Source organism: Eupeodes corollae, chromosome 1 (genome assembly GCF_945859685.1).
Source record: "Eupeodes corollae chromosome 1, idEupCoro1.1, whole genome shotgun sequence".
Classification (NCBI taxonomy): Eukaryota; Metazoa; Arthropoda; class Insecta; order Diptera; family Syrphidae; genus Eupeodes; species Eupeodes corollae.
The window spans coordinates 218,187,704-218,208,016 of record NC_079147.1 but is presented as its reverse complement, the minus strand read 5'-3'; the positions used below and the strand labels follow the sequence as shown (position 1 = coordinate 218,208,016).

Here is a 20,313-nt window from a genome sequence, read left to right as displayed (position 1 = left end):
AATTTTAAGTGGGATTTTCTATTGGCAAATGAGTCGACTTCCAGTCCATATCTAGTATGTCAATGGTTTTACAGGTTCTAGCATACAGTTTGATGCATATAAACTTAGGTCACCTATGTATCGTTGTGCCCTATGTGTGGAGACCAACTAAAGCACTATTCATATAAGCACGACAAACGACCAACGAATGAACGAATATTCGTCAATTTTGACATTTCTTTCATATGAAATTTTTTAATTCGTCGCGAATGAAGTTTGACTTTGACAATTGAACGAAACAAGAATGATTTTTTTAGGTTAACTATACGCGATTATTTTATTTGTTGCGTTTGTGGAGAATGTGGAACGCGAATAAAGTTTGACAGTTCGTATCAACTACAATTTTTTAGCGACGAATAAATTTGTTTTATTAAATTTATTAATATATTATATTGAAAAGTAAAAGTATGCATCATAAATCAAATAGAAACTATATAGCTATCGTTTTGTTAAGAATTAGTGCGAAAATATCTCTTCAAACGTATTTAAACTCACATTTTGTAATTCATTTCTCGTTCGTTGGTCGCGCTCATGTAAATGCTGCTTAACTGATAATACTGCAGCAGGAATTGAATTCGCCGAAAACTTTTGAATTGCATACGGAATCAAATCAAAAAGGATCGCCTAAATATCTGGCAGTTAATTAATTAATTATTAATTCTAGTTTATAAACATTTTATCTAACCGAATTGGAGGGCTAGTAGTTTTCTCAGGTAATCGGAATTACTACTCCGAAGCTCAACCGTTTCTCATAACTCAAAGTAAATTATCTCCAACAGATGTCATTCCCACTCAAACCGATTCGCATCGGTTCGTGTCTATGCTATGAACAAAAGTTGTATTTATAAACACACCTACGTTCCACACCCAAATGTCAATTTGACATTTTTCCTGTCACTCATTTCACAATGTCCAAAAAATAACGGGCTACCTCTAGACTAGACTCTGCATCGTGATTCTTCTTATATATTTTCATATGCCGGCTTTTTTCAATTAAACCTAAAAATGCATTTCACTTTAGCAACAAAATTTGTAAATATTTTATGAAATTTAATCAAAAATCAAATTCACTTAATTGAATAATATTTCAGTGCAAACCATCAGTAGCTAGAAATGTTGTCTCCAGATGTTTTTCCAGTCCTCCAAAAGTTGAAAAGAGTAAGTTAGAAAATAAGCTTTCCGTGAGCAACTTGATTTTTGAAATGTGATTTTTCCTCAGCTATAAATAATGTCACTATTCTTGGACGCGTTGGGGCTGATCCCCAACTAAAAGGCAACAAGGAACATCCCGTGGTCACGTTTTCTGTGGCTACACACAACAATTACAAGTGAGTATAACTTTCAATTTTGAGTTAGTCTTCTTGAATTAAACGAAATTTTTTTTTGTATTATGTAGATATGAGAATGGTGACTGGGCTCAACGCACTGACTGGCATCGCGTGGTTGTCTTTAAGCCAGCTCTGCGAGACACTGTCATGGAATACCTCAAAAAAGGTCAGCGGACACTGGTTCAAGGCAAATTAACTTACGGCGAGATTACAGATCAACAAGGCAGCCAAAGACCTAGCACAAGTATCATCGCCGATGATATCATCTTCTTCAGAGAGAATCAAACTCAGAGCTAAGATAGCTCCTAGTCCATTTCCATGCTTTCATAGTTGTTGATTCCATTTCGCATTAAAGTGTTTTGTTACGTCATTGAAATAAGTTTTCGATAAAATTTGAGTTTTGATTTCAATTTTTTTAACAAAAAGAAGAGGCGATATCGTGTCTTGGTTTGTGGTAACAAGCACCGATACTTCGTTCTGGAATTAAAGCATAATTGGTGTTGAGTGGCTTTTTTTGGTTGAGTTAAAGTTCACTGAAGTAACTTACTGTATGCATTTATGAATAATGCATCCAATTTTTGAAGCTGATCAATGATTTTGTCAGACTTTTGTTCTAAATTTTGCAAAATTTGTTGATGCAAGTCCAGAAATAAGACAAGATTGCTTGACTAGAAGAGTTTGAATGGAGAACAAGGGGAATAATAAGTTTGGTGGATTTTTTTATTTAGCAAGTTTTATACCTCAACATAGGTGGCTCTGTACCCAAGAGATAAGACTGATAGTAGAAATTTAGAGTTCAATGGAATTTACAATCTACAATATAACTAATCAATCAGAAATACTCCGAAGTATAAATAACTAATCACCGGCTCCTCCTATTTTATTATTTCATTTTCTTTCTTTAAGTTCAACTCATATTGTTTTTTTAAGAATATTAAAATTAACAAAAAGAAATAAGAAGTAGATGCAGTTTTATAATACAATATAATTAGGCAGTTTTATTGCAGTAGATTTATAGATCAAGCCTAATGGCTGTTCTTGTAGAACGGCCTTCTTAATAAATAACTTTGATGGAAAATTAGTTTAAGATTTATGAAAATATACTTTTGAGATAAACTTCTGAAATAGGGATGTGAAGGGTTGGAATTAAAATTATTATTTTAGAAGAACCTGTCTCTGGATATTGACATGAAAAACTCGCTCTCATCGAAGCCGTTAAGTTGGACACAACATTGATCTAAATTTGATGCTAACCAACGAAAAATACAAGGTTATGAAGACAACTACTAATCTGCTTTAAGAGATTTTGGTAATCACAGCCTGGCAACTAAAAACCTAGGCATATTTTATTCTTTCAAGAAAATGCAACATTTCATCTTATTACGAAATCCTATATACGGAATTTACTTATCAGTAATTCAAACTAAACATTCTTAAACTATGAAGCATGTCGCATCCTTTAGTTGTGAGATTGAGTTTAGAGAGATTTACTTAATGGATAATTTTCAATCCACTATAAGAGCGTAGAAAATCAAGAGTTTTCAATAATTTTTATCATCCGACTCACCTGATCACATGAATTTGTATCAAAAGACAAATTTTCTTCCTTCTGAACATGATACATTTGTTCTTCGATTCTTGTACAATCTTCGGAAAGTTTTACCAATTTTTCAAGAGCCACACGTCGTTCTGGATTCGATATGCATTTACAAGCAACAAAATTCTCCGGAAGCCTGTCTAAACAATCTATCGATCTTTCCATTGCGTCTAAACAAAATCCAATTTTTTCTAACTCATGTTCCAATTCGAGTGTTTGAAAATGAGTCTTTCTTTCGAAATTTAGAATTTCCATGATCTGGGAAAATGAAGTTACATGTTGTTAAAAGAAAAACAATCTTTTTTCATTACAATAATAATCACCATGTTTAAATTTTGGAATAAACGTATTTCTTGTTCGCTGATAAACTCCGATTTTCGGTGAAATTCATAAAATAGATTTTGCGTTTCATGGAAAAGAAAGTCGGCCAAAAGCTCAAGATCTGTAAATTCTATTACACGGTCGTCAGAAGGATGCTGACAGCGCGTCGATATAACACCAAGAAATTTTGACATTTTTTTGTTTTGTTTCTGCTAAATTAAATTTTAGATAGAATTTTCTAAAAAGAAGTTTTAAAAATATTCAATACATTACCCAAACAATTTGAGACTAAGAAATTAAGGTACAAAATAACTTTCAGGAAACTTTTCTTGCAAAATTGCCATTTCCAGAAAATGTTGAGCATTTTTGTAGGGAATTTTATCATTTTAAATGCGTGTTGAAGGATGTATCGTTTAATTTACAGTAATAGTGTAGTTATTATTTGTCAAGTGTCAAAAGATGACAGCTGCATAATTGGTGGGCGGTACAAAAGCATCCTTGTTATGTTTTTTTTTTCCTGAAAATAATTGTAAATATGTACATATATTTATGTACATAGCAAAACCAATTATCAAATGCACCTTAAATTACAAATGTTAAAAATAAGGTTCTAAAGATTTTGTTGTGTTGTTTTTTCAATTTGTTGAAATGGGACAAAATAGATATACAGTTACTCCCAAAATTGACCTTACACTCATATGAAAATAAGAAATTCGGTACTTTTAATATTTAAGAAAGGGGAAATTCATTTAAATTTTCTTGTTTTTATTATATTTACATATATTAACGTATTAGGATCTGAAAGAAGGCAGACTGTTTGTAGAAAGCCCAATTCGTAATTAGAAAAAAAGAACTTTTTTGCTATGGTTAAACATGAAGAAGGTTATGTTTTGTTATCGGGTTGCAAGTGAAATAAAAACCGTTGAGCTGATTGACACAATGGACATTCTTAAAAGTACGCGTCAGTCTGCAGAAATATTTAATTTGACAGTAACATTTAAATTCTAACCAAGGGTACCAGCCACGAACCGAAGCCTGTAAAGACGATCAGGGGAACATCGTAGTAGAACCAGTCTATGTTGAGAATATGGAAAGACCACTTCTCCAAATTATATAACGGCGATGACGAACCGAATTCCGCTGTAAGGGAGATAGAACCACTCAACCTAGGCGACGCAGATCAACAATTCCGCCTCCTAGACGAAGTGAAGAGTTATATCTGAACTGAAGTCAAACAAAGCTGCTGGAGCTGACGGCATCGCTGACGAACTATTTAAAGAAGCAGGCGGTGACTTCGTAGGGAGCATGCAACAACCCATCTGCAAAATATGGTCGGAAGAAAGCATCCCCGATTGGTGGAATCTCAGCATAGTTTGCCCGATACATAAAAAAGAAGACCCTCTAAATTGCGCCAACTACAGAGGCATCAGTCTCCTTAACATTGCATATAAGATCCTTTCTGCCATATTATGTGAACGTCTGAAACCGTTCGTCAACAAACCATTAAAGTCCACTATCGGCCAAACATTCACACTACGGCAGATCTTGGAAAAGACACAGGAGCTTCAAATCGATACCCACCATCTATTTATCGATTTTAAAGCCGCGTACAACAGCATCCATAGGGAACAGCTCTACAGAGCAATGGCTAGTTTGGCATCCCTGTCAAACTTATCCGTTTGTGCAGAATTACGATGGAGAATACACGCTGCTCTATCAAGGTCAAGGAAAAGATCTCACCGATGCATTTGATGTCAAAAAAGGTTTTAGAAAAGTCATTGCTCTGTCTTGCGACTTTTCAATATCTTTCTGGAAAGAATTGTTCAAAACTCTACCAGAATCTTCCAAAGGTCCATCCATTTACTGGGATACGCAGATGATATTGACATAATTGGAAGATCAAAGCGTGATGTCAGTGGAGCATTTTTGAGCATTACGATGGAAGCGAAGAAGATGGGTTTAGTGGTTAATAAGGGCAAGACCAAGTGTATGCTGTCATCAAAAAAGGACACTGAACAACGACGTGTTGGACAAAACGTCACCATGGACAGCTAAAACTTTGAGGTAGTTAAGGACTTTGTCTACATAGGCACTGCTATTAACACAGACAACGAAATCAAACGACCCTGTCAAAGAAATGTGAGAACGTTTTAGGATGCTTCGAGAGAAAAATTCTTGAACACCATCGTTTAACTTCGTGTTTAGAATTTGTTTCTTTTTGTAAATGGATAAATCAAGACAACATGAACTTTAAGCAACTTCATGCTGGTCCATTGTTGCATTTATTTAATTTATTTGAAGTTCTATCAAATATGACACTTTTCACAAATCAGCTCAAAGAAATTTCTTGGGCTAAAATTCGTAGGTTGGGGAAATATTTTACTCTCTAGTGAGCGCTTTTTTTAACAAAAAATACAAAATTTTTGGGTACGCGAACAGAATTTAGTTAAATTTTGTAATTTTTTTTTTGTAAAATTTGACTGTTTTAGGAAGGTACGTGAACGGACTTATAATTTAAAGTATAGAAGAAAATTGAAAATACAAATTTAACAAAAACATTGCATTTCAATCAATCATAACCGCAATAAAGTTTTTTCTTTTACGCTCAATTTTGGGAGTAACTGTACTTATATATATTTGATTTGTTCAATTTATTTGTTTGTGTTTTAGAGGAAGCGTTACTTACAGGGTTAAATGGATTAAAGCTAAATAATTGATTATACTAGAGTTTCAACCGTTTAAATGTATAACATAATTAAACTAAAGTCGAAAAGTTTGAAGTTATTCAAAAATTGTGAGCATTGTGTACATCGCATCGTGAAATAACCAAGTTGTACGACCTTTTCTTATTAACAGGCTTTAAATCAATGAGTTAACACGTTGTTTCATAATACGGGATTTGCGAATACTGGTAAATTTAACGGAACTAAAATTTTGTGAACCTTTTTGAACTCTGTTTGAGAAGCGAAGTAGTATTGTGCTAGGGCCACAAAACAACAGAGCAATATTCTAGAATAAAATGTACGGATCCGATTTTCTTGTAACGATTCAAGGGTAAAAGGAGCAAAGAAAATCCCTTGAGTTTCTAATTATAAAACCAGGCATTGCGTTAGCTTTGGAAATGAAGTTATGAATATGCGAATTAGATTTAAGCTCAGCGTTAAAAATAACCTTCATTCTATCTGTAAATAAAACCTTTTAATTCTAAAGTCAGAAATACTATAATAAAATATTATTATTGTTTAAATTCGACGAAAGGTCATGACTGAACATTTAAAATTTAAATGCAAGCAATGTTTACTACCACCTCGGTTGAACTTCGAACATTGCTTTGAATATGAATATAATTATGGAAGGTACTAACTTCAATAAAAATATTAAAATCACCTGGAAATATCTAAAAGTTGTTCAGTTTTCAATATAAAAAAAATAACTTACAACTCTCAACTTTTAATATAACAGACGGTAATTAATTTATAAAAATTAAAAAAAAGAAGTGTACAAAGATGGTTCCCTTGGGGCACAACTGAATACTTGTTTATAGTTTTAGATAAAACTCTTCCTATTTTCACGAATTGAGTACGATTAACAAGATAGTTTTTTAACCACTCTTCAAAAATTTAATAAAAACTCATATTTTTTAATTTAATTTGCTAATTAAAATATTATGTTAAAAAGCTTCTAAAGTTTTGGGTATGACTTGGAGTTTCGCTATTGAGCTGTAATTTTCGATTTGCTGTCTGGACCTTTTATAAATTGTAGTTATGACAAAGTGTTTCCAGTAATGAAAATACACACCTTCAAAAAAATTATTAAGAAAGAAATCACAGTTTTGATTCAGTTCACTACTGGATATTTTATTTTAACTCATAATTGATTAAACCAAAGTAGTTAGTTAACTTTTCACATGTCATTCATTTCAAGGTTGGAACTTTACTTCACTATCTTTTACCTTGTTAGATGATCTTGCACTAAATACTAACAACATTATTATCAACCCAAAAAAAAACCTTACCCAAGGTACAAGTTAAAAATAAGTTGTGTTCTTTTTCTGTTTTCAATATATGTAATTTTTGCATGACCAAAAATTACATTAAAAAATAATGCAATGTCAACAGTTCATTTGTAAAAACAGGAGTTTTCCTCAGTTCCTATACTCTCGTTGTCAATGACACTCCTTTAGTTAGCTCTATTGATAAAGCTGACTTGTTTGCAAAGCAGTTCGCCGAAAATACTTACTAGATAGTGTCATGGCTCTCCCAGTTCTTAATCAAGTAAATGATTCTATGGGACCAAACTTATTTTCGTACTTGTACAGTCGCGAGAGTTCTTAGAGATCTCAACATTCATAAATCCGCTGGTCCGGATGGTATTTCCGCTATTATTCTGAAGAGGTGTTCGTCCACGCAAGCAAAACCACTGCGTAAGATTTAACATCTATCTTATTCTTCTGGGCTAGTTCCGAGTAGTTGGAAAACTGCATTTGTCCAGCTTATTTCTAAAAATGGTGAATCTTCCTCACCCTCTAATTACCGATTGATTGCACTTACGTACCTTCTTTCCAAGGCCATGGAAACGCTGTTTAATTATTAGTTTAAGATATATCTTGAGGAAAGAAAGCTTCTTAATGACCGACAGTATGGCTTTCGAAGCAATAGGTCCATTGGTGATCTCATGGTACATCTCACCGAACAGTGGAGCAAATCTTTACATCATTTTGGAGAAAGTAAGATTGTTGCACTTGATATTTCAAAGGCATTTTAAAATCTGTCATCTTGATCTTTTATCGAAAATGCGTGTTTTTGGTATTGACGATTCTGTTCTTGGTTGGATTAGAAATTTTCTTTCGAACCGCTCAATTCAAGTTGTTTTGGACGGATTCAAGTCTGAAACCCAGAAAATAAATGCAGGTCCGTTTTGTCTCCGATTCTATTTCTCATTTTTATAAATGATTTCCTGTCTGCTACTTCTAATAAAATACATTGTTTCGCTGACGATAACACTCTTAGCTTTTCATATTCGTTTCCAGGCTCACAACCCTCCTCTCCGGATGTGAAACTGCAACGGCAAAATATGATTAGCTAATTAAATTCCGAACTACACAGCATTGTATAATGGGGAATAAAAAACCGTGTGGAATCTAATGCTTCGAAGACCCAATCCTGTCTTTCAATGTTAAAGCGAGACATACCCTCCTTGCCACTATCTATAAGTGGCACTCACATCAACGAAACTGAAATTCTAGACATCCTTGGAATGTGCATCAGCAACCACCTTTTGTGTATCGATCACATACGCGATGTCGCCAAAAATGCCGCAAGATGTCTAGGTTTTTTGAGACGATCCAAGAAAATTTTCTCTTCGTCTGGTCTGGCTACAATCTACAAAACCTATATACGTCCGAAACTTGAATATAACTCTCATCTCTGGGCTGGTGCTCCAGCCTCTTGGACAGTATTCAAAGAAGAGCTTTTAAATTGATTGGTGACATGAACATCATCCACTCGATTAACTCATTCGAACATCGAAGCAACCGTTATTTTAACGAACTATGCTCTAGTGAAATAGACAGTTGTATTTTTCCCCAAACAGTTTAACTGTAATACCCGCGCTGCGCTTCTAGGAATGCATATCAGTTTACTCTCGAGTCCAACTTCAGAAATACTGTGAAGTACAGGGATCCATTTTTTAGCCGTACTACGCGAATGTGGAATGCCTTGCCACGCTCTATCTTTCCCTATCATTGCAATGTTCGGCAATTCGAAATCAATGTACACCATCACCTCCTATCCAACCCTTCCCGATTTTACCTAATGCTCACACTGTATCTTTGGCATATTAAAGGTATACAAAACCCTTTTAGTAGTACCCGTGGTATGATGGTTAGTGCTTTGGACTGTCAGCTTAATTTAAAAAAATTAATTTTCGCGGGTACTGCCTCTTGCGAGGAATTGACAAATCCTTCAAGAGTAATTCTTGTCATGAAAAAGTGCTTTCTCAAACTAGCCGTTCGGATTCGGCCTTAAATTGTAGGTCCCTTCCATTCCTGACAACAGTACTCGCACACAGGAATGGTTGAGAGTTGTAAGTCACTAGGCCCTGGTTCACAACGGACTGTTGCGCCACCCCATTTGATTTGAAAACCCTTTTAGTGTTCGCTAATTATAACAAACAAAATTAAAAAGCAAGGAAACAATTTACACAAAACTTTTAATAAAATTTTGGCCCAGATAACTTTATCAATGATTCAGCTTTAAATTGATAAAAAATCATGATAAGCACACCTTTTCACCTAAGTAGACTTCAATTGAAAGGCAACTGTTTGGCAGATGGCCAATTCTAAACTTGAAATTTGCCTTACCCTTAAGTCCATTATATTGTTTAAACCTGCCCACAATATCAAGTTTATTCATTATACAATTCACGAGAAGAAATGATCCATGAAACCCTATGGAAGAAGTGAACGAAAAAATCACCAGCCAAAATAGCAACATTTCCTCTCGTACTATCACTCTTAAAAAAAATTAATAAATTGGGTGGCGCAAAAGTTCGTTGAGAACTAGGGCCTAGGGTCTAGTGACTTAGAACTCTCAACCATTCCTGTGTGCGAGTACTGTTGTCAGGGATGGAGAAGAGCTACAGTTTTAAGCCGAATCCGAACGGCTAATTTGAGAAAGCACTTTTCATGACAAGAATTACTCTGGGAGAATTTCTCAATTCATGCCTCAGATCGAACCCAAGCCCTCTAGCATGACAGTCCAACGCACTTACCACCATGCCACGGGCACTTTACCAACTATCACTTTTACTCTCGTAATATTACACACTTTCCATGAAGTGCTAAGCGCCACGTGCGCGCTAAAAACAACACGCCCACAATCCCAAAGCCAGAAATACAACTTTGTTTTTATATTTTATCTAAATACTATATCCAGTGTATCTACTTCCAAAAATAAACTCTTTCGATAGCAAGTTCAAGTTCCATTTCATAACAAATTGGCAAAGGTATGACTAACTCGCTTCACAAATTCCTTCCTCTTATTTTATGTTTACCTTCCATAATCAAACTGTAAAACTCTATGTCTATAGATATTGCCACCAAAAACCATATAAGAAGCCCACCACAGTCTCTAATGAATAAAATCAACTCCACATTTAAGTCGCGCGAAAAAAAGCTTTTTTTTTCCGAAACGACACCACTCTGTTGAACTTATCGATAGCCAACTTGGCAGAGAGATCTTTTTGACACATCGACATCATAATTCTTCATAATACGTCATCACTGACAAAGTACCCACACCACACTCAAGGCGATCGCCAAAGTTTCATACTCCATATAGGAGGCATTGTTAGGAAAACATCGGGAAATTGGCAGCTAATAAATTCTTTTGGAGAGCCTCAGCTCAGCTCTGTATACTTTTGATTCATTCGACAACGACATTAACAGTGGAAGATAGTTCCTTAGCTTCGCTTCGATTTTCAGTTCAGCAGTTTCATTGCGTTCGCGCCATCGGCTGGATGGTGCTTGCTTAGCCTTTTATAATTTGCTTGCGTTTTCCTTTGGTTTGAACACTTTACCCCACGCCTCCTACTCATTATCGGACTTGAGACTCGGGACTACGGCACTCTTGTTGATAAGGCTGGCTTCTCAAGAGATAATGACAATTAATCATAAATACAACGACGAGTCAAAACAAACCCAATCGAGAGTTTCGTCGTCGTCATTCATGTGATGCTCTTCTGTGTCAAAAATTACATTTAAAAAACATTCCGTCTAAGTTTTCGTTTTCAACCAAAAACTCGTTCTTTTAAAAATCAAATTAAATTGAAATTTGGCGCGTGAATTTTATCAACACAAAAAGTGAAGAGAGGTGCAAAAAAAGTTCTGCATTGATTTTTGTCGTTTTGATTGTTTTTGCGATCTATTTGATTGTGTTATCATTTTGTTTAATTAAAATATAATTAAATAAAATAGAAACAACTACTTTTGTGCACTTATTTGAAAACGATAAGAAGGAGAAATAATGGCGGTTGATTATGTTTTGGAGGAACTAATGGGGAAGTTGGGTGAGTGTGTCAGTTTTATGCGTGGCTGTATAAATGTATAGTCTTGACATTGAAAAAAAATGTTGTATAGTTTTTTTTTATTATTATTTTTTTAAGAACATGTGTTTTGGTTTTTTGAGCGAATCTTGATTCGTGGACGATTATTGTCTGTATCATGAAATTTGACACTAAAAATATTATAAATTCAATCAAACATTTTTCATGACGAAAGTGTGTTGACTTCTTGCAACATTATAGCAAAGACGGCGAGTTTTTTTTTTGTTTTATGGATTAACCATAATCTTATTGCATTTATAGATACAACAATTTGTGTTTGAGATGAAGAGGAATGCTATAAAGTTTGAATTATGTACATATGTACGATGAAGGCTTCGGATGCATACTCATAGATTGTTACTGTTACTATTCTTTTTAACTTTTTCGCAAAAACCTTGAGTTGATTGTCTATGAATAGTGTGTTTGTGTATTTGTTCATTAATTAATTATAAAAATAATCGTATAATGGTGTGTTTAGATTGAGAAACTATTGTTAATGTGTGAACTCATTTGGCAATTTTGGTTTTAAGGCTTACATATCGTTTAAAGCCAATTTTGTAAGCCTCATTTTGCTATACATTTTTAAGATTTGAGGACCTTTATATGTATTTTTCAAATAAAACTGAAATCTATTCCTCTTTCGTTGAACTTGGTCTAAAAGTACCGTTAGCAAAAATTGAAACTGTGCCTAATCAAAATTAATACTACTGAATTATAAAGAGTTTCCAAACTGTGATTTCTTTGTACAACTTCATCCATCGACTTGTTTATAATTCCGCCTGCCCACAGTAGTTAAAGCTTTAACCTAAATTGTAGAAAGATATTGTTGAATCTTAATTCAAATCGTTTTAGTGGTTCCTTTGAGAAAAAACTCAAACTTTTAGTTAACGTTCATCTAGTTTTTTAGTTTTTCTGCTATTAACGATTAAAATAATTGCAATACAATTACTTTTGAAGTAAAAAAGGGACATTTTATGTTCATGTTTTTCTAGTGAGAAAATTGTCTTTTTTGTAGGTTATTGTTTTATAATTGTTCTAAGCCTTTTTTATATTCTTATTTTATAGTTTACAGATCTTGACCAAAAAGTCCAAATTACCATTCAAGACTTGATGCTTTCAAGTGATTTTTTGTGTGCAAAATTGTCAAATAAAATCTTTTCCACAAACTTTGAACTTCAAAAAGGCGTATTTTAATGTTTAACTTTCCCTAGGATACCTATTATTGCAATCGGTTCGATTTTTGAATTGAAAATTTTAAAATTTCTCGGCGTTTCTTTTTAAATTAAAACAAGAAAAACAAAAATATATGTCATCTCAAAAATTTTAAGAACAAAAAACCACCACAATAATTTTCTGCACCGGAGAATAACATTTTTGACAGCTGGTAAAATTCAATATGAAAAATAAAAACCAAAGAAAACATTTGGTAAAAATTGATTTTCGACACGAAAATGTTGGCAATAGTTAAATATGTTGCCTTCGAACTAATGTAATCTTATAGAAAAATCCAACGGTCAGTTCATTAAAAAAACCTGAAGATTGTGGGCAGGTTCAGACGACATAAGGGACTTGAAAGTAAGGCAAGTTTCTAGTATCTGATTCCCCAGCTACCATAAAATTATCTTCCAATTAAGGCAACTTTGTTGGAAAGTTATTCAAGAAAAATCTACCTAACTATCATGTCAAGTCTACTTATATTAAAATGAAAAGTTATCATTTTTTTCTTTCAATTGAAAGCTGAACTTTATTACTCTATGATTTATTTATTTTCTGCACAACTTCATTTAATGCTTTCTGTAAAATGGTTCCTTGTTAATTTTGAAAAGAAATAACTAATATTTTTTTACAATACAAAACGTGATGGACTTGTACCTTATCCGAAGAGTGTTTTGTAGACAATAATGATTTTGGACTTTTTGTATTATGAATTTAAAGTAGAAGTTTTCGAAGTAAAGTTCTGCATTTGGAATTCATTACACTTAAAAAACTAACTAGATTTTTTGGTCGAAATGTACGTTCAAAGAATGAAGTTGACTGCAAATGAAGTCCCTGGTGTTGCCTGAACCTTTCCAATGTTCTTAAAAATATCCAACCGGTATTTTTGTATAAGAAATAAAGACTTTTAAAAATGCTGCTAAAACTGGAAAACATTGATTTCGACTAAAAATTTTGGGAACAAAAATAGATATTGAAATCAGCCTTATTTTATATACAAGATAGTGATAGAGTTTATTTCTTGAAAAACTCAAATTGTCAACTTTTTTTACAAAAATATAAGAATCTACAAAAACTCATAAAAACTGGTAGAAAATGATATATCACTCGAGTTTATTATTATGAGAGCAAAGAAAGATACTTTTAGAAAAATCGACAAACCGGTACGGATGGAAAGTTATCAGTGCAATTCGCATCCCATTCTAATTTTGTACAATTTTATGCAAACAGTTAAATTTCTATTCTTAAGTAAGTAAAGGTTTTCTAACTAAAAGAAACTCTACATTTCTGAAACTTCCCAATAATAAATAATGAAATATGTAACTTTGCTAAAATGAGAGCTCTTAAAACATAATGCCTTTAACATTTCTAATACCTACATAAAAAAAATGTTGGCTCAAAATATGAATTCATTGTGATCAAAAACATCACGTACGTGATTTCTCCTTCAATATAAAAACTAAAACTGAAATGTCAAATATATTAAGCTTTCTGTAAAATAAGGAATCTCGATGGGCTTTTATTTCGTTAGGGAAAGTTTGGAAGGCTTAAATAAAAGAATATTTATTTATTTATTTATTTTCTTGTTTTCTATTTTTATCACTATCCCTTATAAGACTTCTGAATCCTGAATTTTGTGTATACCAAAAAGTCCAATAGAATAATGTTAACTTAATGTTCTAGTTTGGCAAATAAGTAATTTTTGGGAGTGGATGTAAACATAAGCAAAAGAAAAATATTTAGCTATGTATATGAACAATTAGTAAATACAAATGAAAAATTGTGTTATTATCCTTTGGTGAGGTATTGTTTAAGGTATTTTTTGGGGATATAAGAAAGTATTCATTTTCATATAAATTCCACCAATTATTTTGAAGAAATGTGCATTTGCTATATCTGAGCCCTTTCATTTTCAATGTCTCTTCGTAAAGGTGAATTTCTTTCATTTCTTTTTCCAATTCATAAAAATGGTCCTAAGCAGGAAGTAAAAATATTCCGTCCTATTTGTAAATTATCAAGTATATAGTAACTCTTGGAGAAAAATAAATGTGAAAAGTTGACATTTCTCCTTAGGGAGTACATTTCAACTTTCCCACATGGTTTTATTGCAGGAAGATCCACTACCACTAATCTTTCTATCTTTTCCAATTAAGTTTTAAATAAACTCGAAGAAGGCTACCAAATTGATGTTATCTATACTGATTTTGCGAAGGCTTTTGATAGAGTTAGTCATACTATTTTGATTAAGAAACTAACACAATTTGGTTTCCACTTAAATATGTTGAAAGAGTTGGAGTCATACATAAGGGATCTTATGCTCTTTAGTCCAATTATTGTAACCTCTGGTGTCCCGCAAGGAAGCCATCTTGGCCCCCTTCTTTTTTTAATATTTAACAACGACCTGGCTGAAATCTTCTTGAATTCTAGAACACTTTTATTTGCAGATGATTTAAAGTTTTTCAGGTGCATAAATTCTTTAAAAAGGATCTCCAAAAGTTAACAGAATGGTGTACAACTAACCAACTATTCTTGAACGTTAATAAATGTCAAACTTTGTCCTTTGTCGCAATTTTTTGAAACTTTATTTTGATTACTAAGTTATTAACTTTTTCTTGAAAGACTTTTGGGGAAAAAGGACCTCGGTGTATTGTTTGATTCAAGACTAAACTTTAGCAAGCATATAGAATATATTGTAGCAAAATCCAATTCAATGCTAGGTTTTATGAAACGTAATTCAAAAGACTTCAAGGACCCTTTTGTCCTTAAATCTCTATTTTACTCTATGTTAGAACAACCAACTTAGAATACTGTTGTGTGATTTGGAATTTTTGCTACAATATTTATTCAAATAGAATTGAGATGATCCAACAAAATTTACAAGGTTTATAATTCAGAAATTAGGTTGGAACATAGAAATCCAGTCGTAGTCGACTAGATGTAAACTTCTGGGAACTCAGTCACTTAAAAATAGAAGGAATATGTTTTGATTAATGTTTTGAAGTGACATTTTGTCGCATCATATCAAATGCCCTTTTCTTTTATCGTTGATAGATTTATATGCTCAATCACGTCAAATAAGAGAACGTTGCTTGTTCCGAGAAAAGGAACATAGGGTAAACTATGCTCTTAATGAACACTTAACTCGCTGTGCTAGAGAAACTAATCTAATTTGAAATCATATTGATTTGAATTTTCATATAAACAGATACACTTTGAATAATAAAATACTTTTGTTCTTTTCGAATTAATTAATTAAACCATGTCTATGTATATAATTGTTATTTTAAACTCTTAATGTTATATATTATTACACCATTATTTCTCGACCCTTTGTAATCTAATTAAAGATGTTAAGATCTCTAATTGATGTGAATAAAATAAATAAATAAATAAATATACTAAATAGTAAAATCTTATGCCTTTAATAATCTAAAAATATCAATTAGTATGTTTAAAGAAAACCAATTTTATAATGTCGAAAGAAGTAAATACAAAAACAAAACAAAAATAAAGTTCTTACAATAGTAAATAATATATTTCGCTTTAAAAATTCCTTTTTTCACATTTGAAGGATTGATTATCTGAGTGACAATTATAACAGCAAATTTTGTCTTCATTGAAAATTCTTAAACTAAATATGGTTTCGTCAAATTTTTCAACCGTTTAAAGTTAAATTAACGTTTTTCGTAATACAATACTTTTCTTTCATCACTCAATATTTTAATAAGTGGACCGTTCGATTATTTATTATTAATGTCTAACATTTTTTTTCTTTACTAATTGAGGCTTAATATCCTTATTTTTGGTAATATTCTGGTTCCTATATTGGTTATTTATTAATTGTAAGGTTATCAGTTATTGGACTGTGAATTTAATAATATATTTAATAGTTTTAAAATAATATTCCACATACGCCTGAGTGTCCTTTATTTGGTACAAATTCAAAAAACATGCTATTTATTAAAAAAAATATTAATTATCTGCAAAACGGCTTTTTTTCATTGACTTTTATTATTTTGGTGAAAGGTTCAAAAGTTAAAATTTTTTAAATAAGTGTTGATATTATGTCTAATCAAATTGGACTTTTTCAATCCGTTTTGATAGACTTTATTCAAATCCAATTCAAAATCACTCTATCACAAGGTTTTTTAGGTATTATTTCAATAAAATTCGTGATGTTTTCTGAATCCATAATACCTTTCTTTAATACTTAGTTGAATTATTTGCAACCATACAATTTTTAAAAAATACTTTTAAGTTGTTAGATTTTACCTGTCTTACAAAAATCTGAAAGAAACACTAAACCATTTGTGTTAAAACGGGTTTTAACAATAAAAATGTAAAATGGTTTGTTTTTGTAATGAATTAGTCTTCTAGAAAAAGGCTATCACATCAAATTTTTGAAATATATTGAAAAACATAAAAATAATTTTGAAAACATATGTTTTATATGGTTAAAATCGTTTAAAATTCACTTTAAAATGTATTCTTCACAAATATGAAAGTTTTAAATTCAAAGTTTCCTCAAAACTTCATATGAGAATTTCCAGACACTAACATGATTTCAACTGTAACTTTTTGTTAAGGGATATGTTATGCTCTAACTGAACCTTAAAAAACCCGTTTTGTGTGTCTTAATCATTCTTAAATTCGAGATTCCAATTTAGGAAATCTTAATCCTGCAAAAAAGTATTATTTTGTTTGCGCTACATTAAAAAATATTTTATATGGCTAGATTAAATATTTTTAAACAAAATTTAGTTTAACTACTTGAACTATAAGCTATAAATATGCTATTATTAGAAAAAGAAAACATGAATTATCTGGATTTGCATATAATATAAATATATATTTTAAGACAATTTATGTAGTTAAAAAAAGTTGTTTAATAAATAAAATTTGTTTATAAAGGTCAGTTTGCAATTTAAATACCATTAACCTTCACATAAGTTAAAAATATAGTGGTTTAAATATTTAAGTACATACAAAACTAGAAGTTTGAGAGGTGTGAAGAAAAGTAAAAGTTCTATGAAACCAAGTTAAAAAAGATTAAAGCATATTTTTATGATTCACAAATTCTAAATCAATTGTGAAATCCACGAACGTTAAAACAATTATTTCGAAACTGAACAAAAAACAAACTTATTGGTATATAAATAAGTAAATAAATATACATATTTGATTTGAATAATGAACTTCTTATAGCAGAGTTGAATGTACTTTAAAATGAGATGGTAATCAAAAAATTGTTGAATGGTTAATTTGCTGTTTATTTGTTCTGTCTTCAACTCATCGAAGTTGCGCTTAAAATAAACCACTTTATTTTTTTTAATTCAATTTAAATTTATCAAAACTTTGTTGATTTTTCTATTGTTTTGTATTTGAAAATTGTTTGAGAGATTTATCTGTCACATTAGTGATTTGTTTAATTGTTGTGAAAATATTCTTCAACATACATACATACATATGTATGTATACTAGAAAAAACTCTTTGAACACAAATTTGACTGGAATTGTGTATTAATAGCTTGGATAGGTGGATTTTTAGATACCTTGTTGAACGAGTTGGATAGCTATATTGAGATAGCTGTCAAAAAATAAAAACAACTTTCAGCTGTTCACAAAAAGTAGAGAAACATTTAGGGTTTGAAGTCAAAATTGTTGTAAGATAAAATATTTAATGGATAATTCAACTGATTCGTCGGACGATGATGAATTGATAGGTGCGTAACAATTTAATAAATAAGTAATAACCTTAATCTGTAATCTATGTTAAATTTCCTCTCAGCTCAATCGGAATTCTATACGATTAATAATTTACTTGCTATTATGCTCTATTATTTACAGAATATCCTAATCTTTTTGTTTACCAACAAATACAAAAGCTGAAATTAATTTTCAAGCTTCTTGAAATTCAACCATGAGTTGAATCAGCCTTTTCTGTCAGACACCTACAAACCCCAGAAATTCTTGGATGCCTTTGGATTCCTTTTTTGACATCTCAGTTATTTTACACGTAAAACACTAACAAAAATGCGGATATCCTATCTGTCTGAGTTTGAACGCAGCAAATGTTTTCCATTGGTTAGAAAACAGAACCTAGTAAATGTCAGTTAAAATGCCAAATTCAAAGCGAGATGCATTCGAAACTAGAAATTCTTCTGGTCTCTGGATAGGATTTTTTCAGTGAAGAGAATGCATGATATAGAATACTATGTTCTAATATTTTCACATTTGAAATTGCAGCGAAAAAACATTCTTTTTGCAAATTGTACCTTGCTTCCATTAATTTGAAAAAAAAAATGTAATTAAAGATAAAAAGACTGACTGAGGAAAACCTGCTAGCACTTTTTTCCATACATATATTCTATTTTTAATTGCTACTCTAGAAGTACATCTATACTTTCCTTAGCTACTTGAAAGTTTCCTCTCTCACTTACCTATAAATTCTGTAAATAGCCACAATAGTGCGTTCGCGTCGCGCCACACATTATTGACACCGCTTCTTTTATTTGATACACACTCCAAAATATATCACGTCAATTAAAAAATTAAGCAATTGAAAACCATGATCAATCAATTAAAAGCAATTAGCACATACTTAATTGATAGCTCACCAAAAATATAATATCTATAGAAAAGTAGATCATCACTTCAAAAAATATTGACAACACATCTGCTAATAGTCTGCTATGGATCGTTGTAACGTTGGACATTGGAAAGAAATTTTAATTGTTGGTGTTACAGTAAAATTTTGCAACGATATATGAAATAGGAAATCTTTAATATTCCGAATATGAAAACATATTTTTTGATAAAGTGAATAAAGGATCCCATCTATTCATCCAACAGCAAACAATTAGTTTAAACCAAAACATTTTACATTTCAATATTTACATACATACATACTTGTATATCGAGAACGAGGCTTCCCATAACAACTGTCAGACATAAATAGATCTATCCGAAATTCATAAGCCACACTTTTTACATCACTAAATACAAAAATTAAATTTAAATTAGTATATTAGAAATTAAATAATCATAACTAGTTTAAGTTGTGATAGACCTATGTTTTCGATGAATGAAATGTCAAAATTAGCAATTCAGTTCACAACGATAATTAACCAGTTTATATTTCTAAGATTTCAGAGAATTTTCTCAGTCAGATTCACATCACAGAGCTGGAGAATCGAATATAAAAATAATTCACTATTCAATCTTCTAAGAATCAAATTAGCGATTGCTTACGGAATCGAATCTTCTATTCTATTTTATTCTTGTCTCAGGATTTTGATACCAAAAACAAGAAATTTGTTTAATAATAAGATAATCTTCGAATACAGAAACCTCTGAGATATAAAAATAAAAACTTGATTCATTCACCTTTTTACGCAATTTTAAGGTAACATTCTAACAATCGGGCTAAGTTCTAATGTTTTAATTTCACATTAAATTCATACAAAATTGCCGATTTATTGTTGAGATTGTTTTCGCTTAAAAATAATAGCATAATTTTATTTGAATGGAAACTATGAAAACCTATACTATGTGTCAAAAAGAGACAACACCAAAATCTGTCTTAGTTTCATTTGAATAAAATCTAAAATATGCAAAGCTTTTTTTTTTAACTACAACATGTATCTATGGGGAATTTTTGCTGGATTATAATTAATTGTTACTTTAAAAATACTTGTTAATGAATACATA

General features: G+C 31.4%; 3 protein-coding genes across 3 annotated transcripts in view; 2 read left to right on the top strand and 1 right to left on the bottom strand.

Moving 5' to 3' along the window:
- The first annotated feature begins 913 nt into the window (after positions 1–913).
- Positions 914–1,773, top strand: LOC129939930 (single-stranded DNA-binding protein, mitochondrial). Its single transcript, XM_056048116.1, has 4 exons — positions 914–1,071; positions 1,131–1,197; positions 1,259–1,367; positions 1,436–1,773. The coding sequence occupies exons 1-4, from the start codon at positions 1,045–1,047 to the stop codon at positions 1,662–1,664; spliced, it is 432 nt and encodes a 143-aa protein (XP_055904091.1). The 5' UTR covers positions 914–1,044; the 3' UTR covers positions 1,665–1,773.
- On the bottom strand, positions 1,708–3,526 carry LOC129939929 (uncharacterized). The gene is made up of 4 exons (XM_056048115.1): positions 3,288–3,526; positions 2,935–3,222; positions 1,915–2,035; positions 1,708–1,844 (listed from the first exon to the last, which is right to left on the bottom strand). The coding sequence occupies exons 1-4, from the start codon at positions 3,477–3,479 to the stop codon at positions 1,783–1,785; spliced, it is 663 nt and encodes a 220-aa protein (XP_055904090.1). The 5' UTR covers positions 3,480–3,526; the 3' UTR covers positions 1,708–1,782.
- A 7,185-nt stretch (positions 3,527–10,711) lies between these two features.
- LOC129939667 (organic cation transporter protein) overlaps positions 10,712–20,313 on the top strand; it is a 34,808-nt gene continuing 25,206 nt past the window's right edge. The window contains exon 1 of the mRNA XM_056047767.1: positions 10,712–11,352. Within this exon, the coding sequence (XP_055903742.1) occupies positions 11,310–11,352 (43 nt within the window). The 5' untranslated portion in view covers positions 10,712–11,309. The remainder of the gene's footprint in view (positions 11,353–20,313) is intronic.

Bases quoted from the DNA above. Each gene is read 5' to 3' on its own strand.
- LOC129939930 (XM_056048116.1), top strand. From the start codon at position 1,045: ATGCATTTCACTTTAGCAACAAAATTT. The intron at 1,198-1,258 runs GTAAGTTAGAAA...ATTTTTCCTCAG, and splicing joins TCCTCCAAAAGTTGAAAAGA to CTATAAATAATGTCACTATT. The intron at 1,368-1,435 runs GTGAGTATAACT...TGTATTATGTAG, and splicing joins GCTACACACAACAATTACAA to ATATGAGAATGGTGACTGGG.
- LOC129939929 (XM_056048115.1), bottom strand. From the start codon at position 3,479: ATGTCAAAATTTCTTGGTGTTATATCGACGCGCTGTCAGCATCCTTCT. The intron at 3,223-3,287 runs GTGATTATTATT...TCATTTTCCCAG, and splicing joins TATTCCAAAATTTAAACATG to ATCATGGAAATTCTAAATTT. The intron at 1,845-1,914 runs GTAAGTTACTTC...CTTTAATTCCAG, and splicing joins ATTATTCATAAATGCATACA to AACGAAGTATCGGTGCTTGT.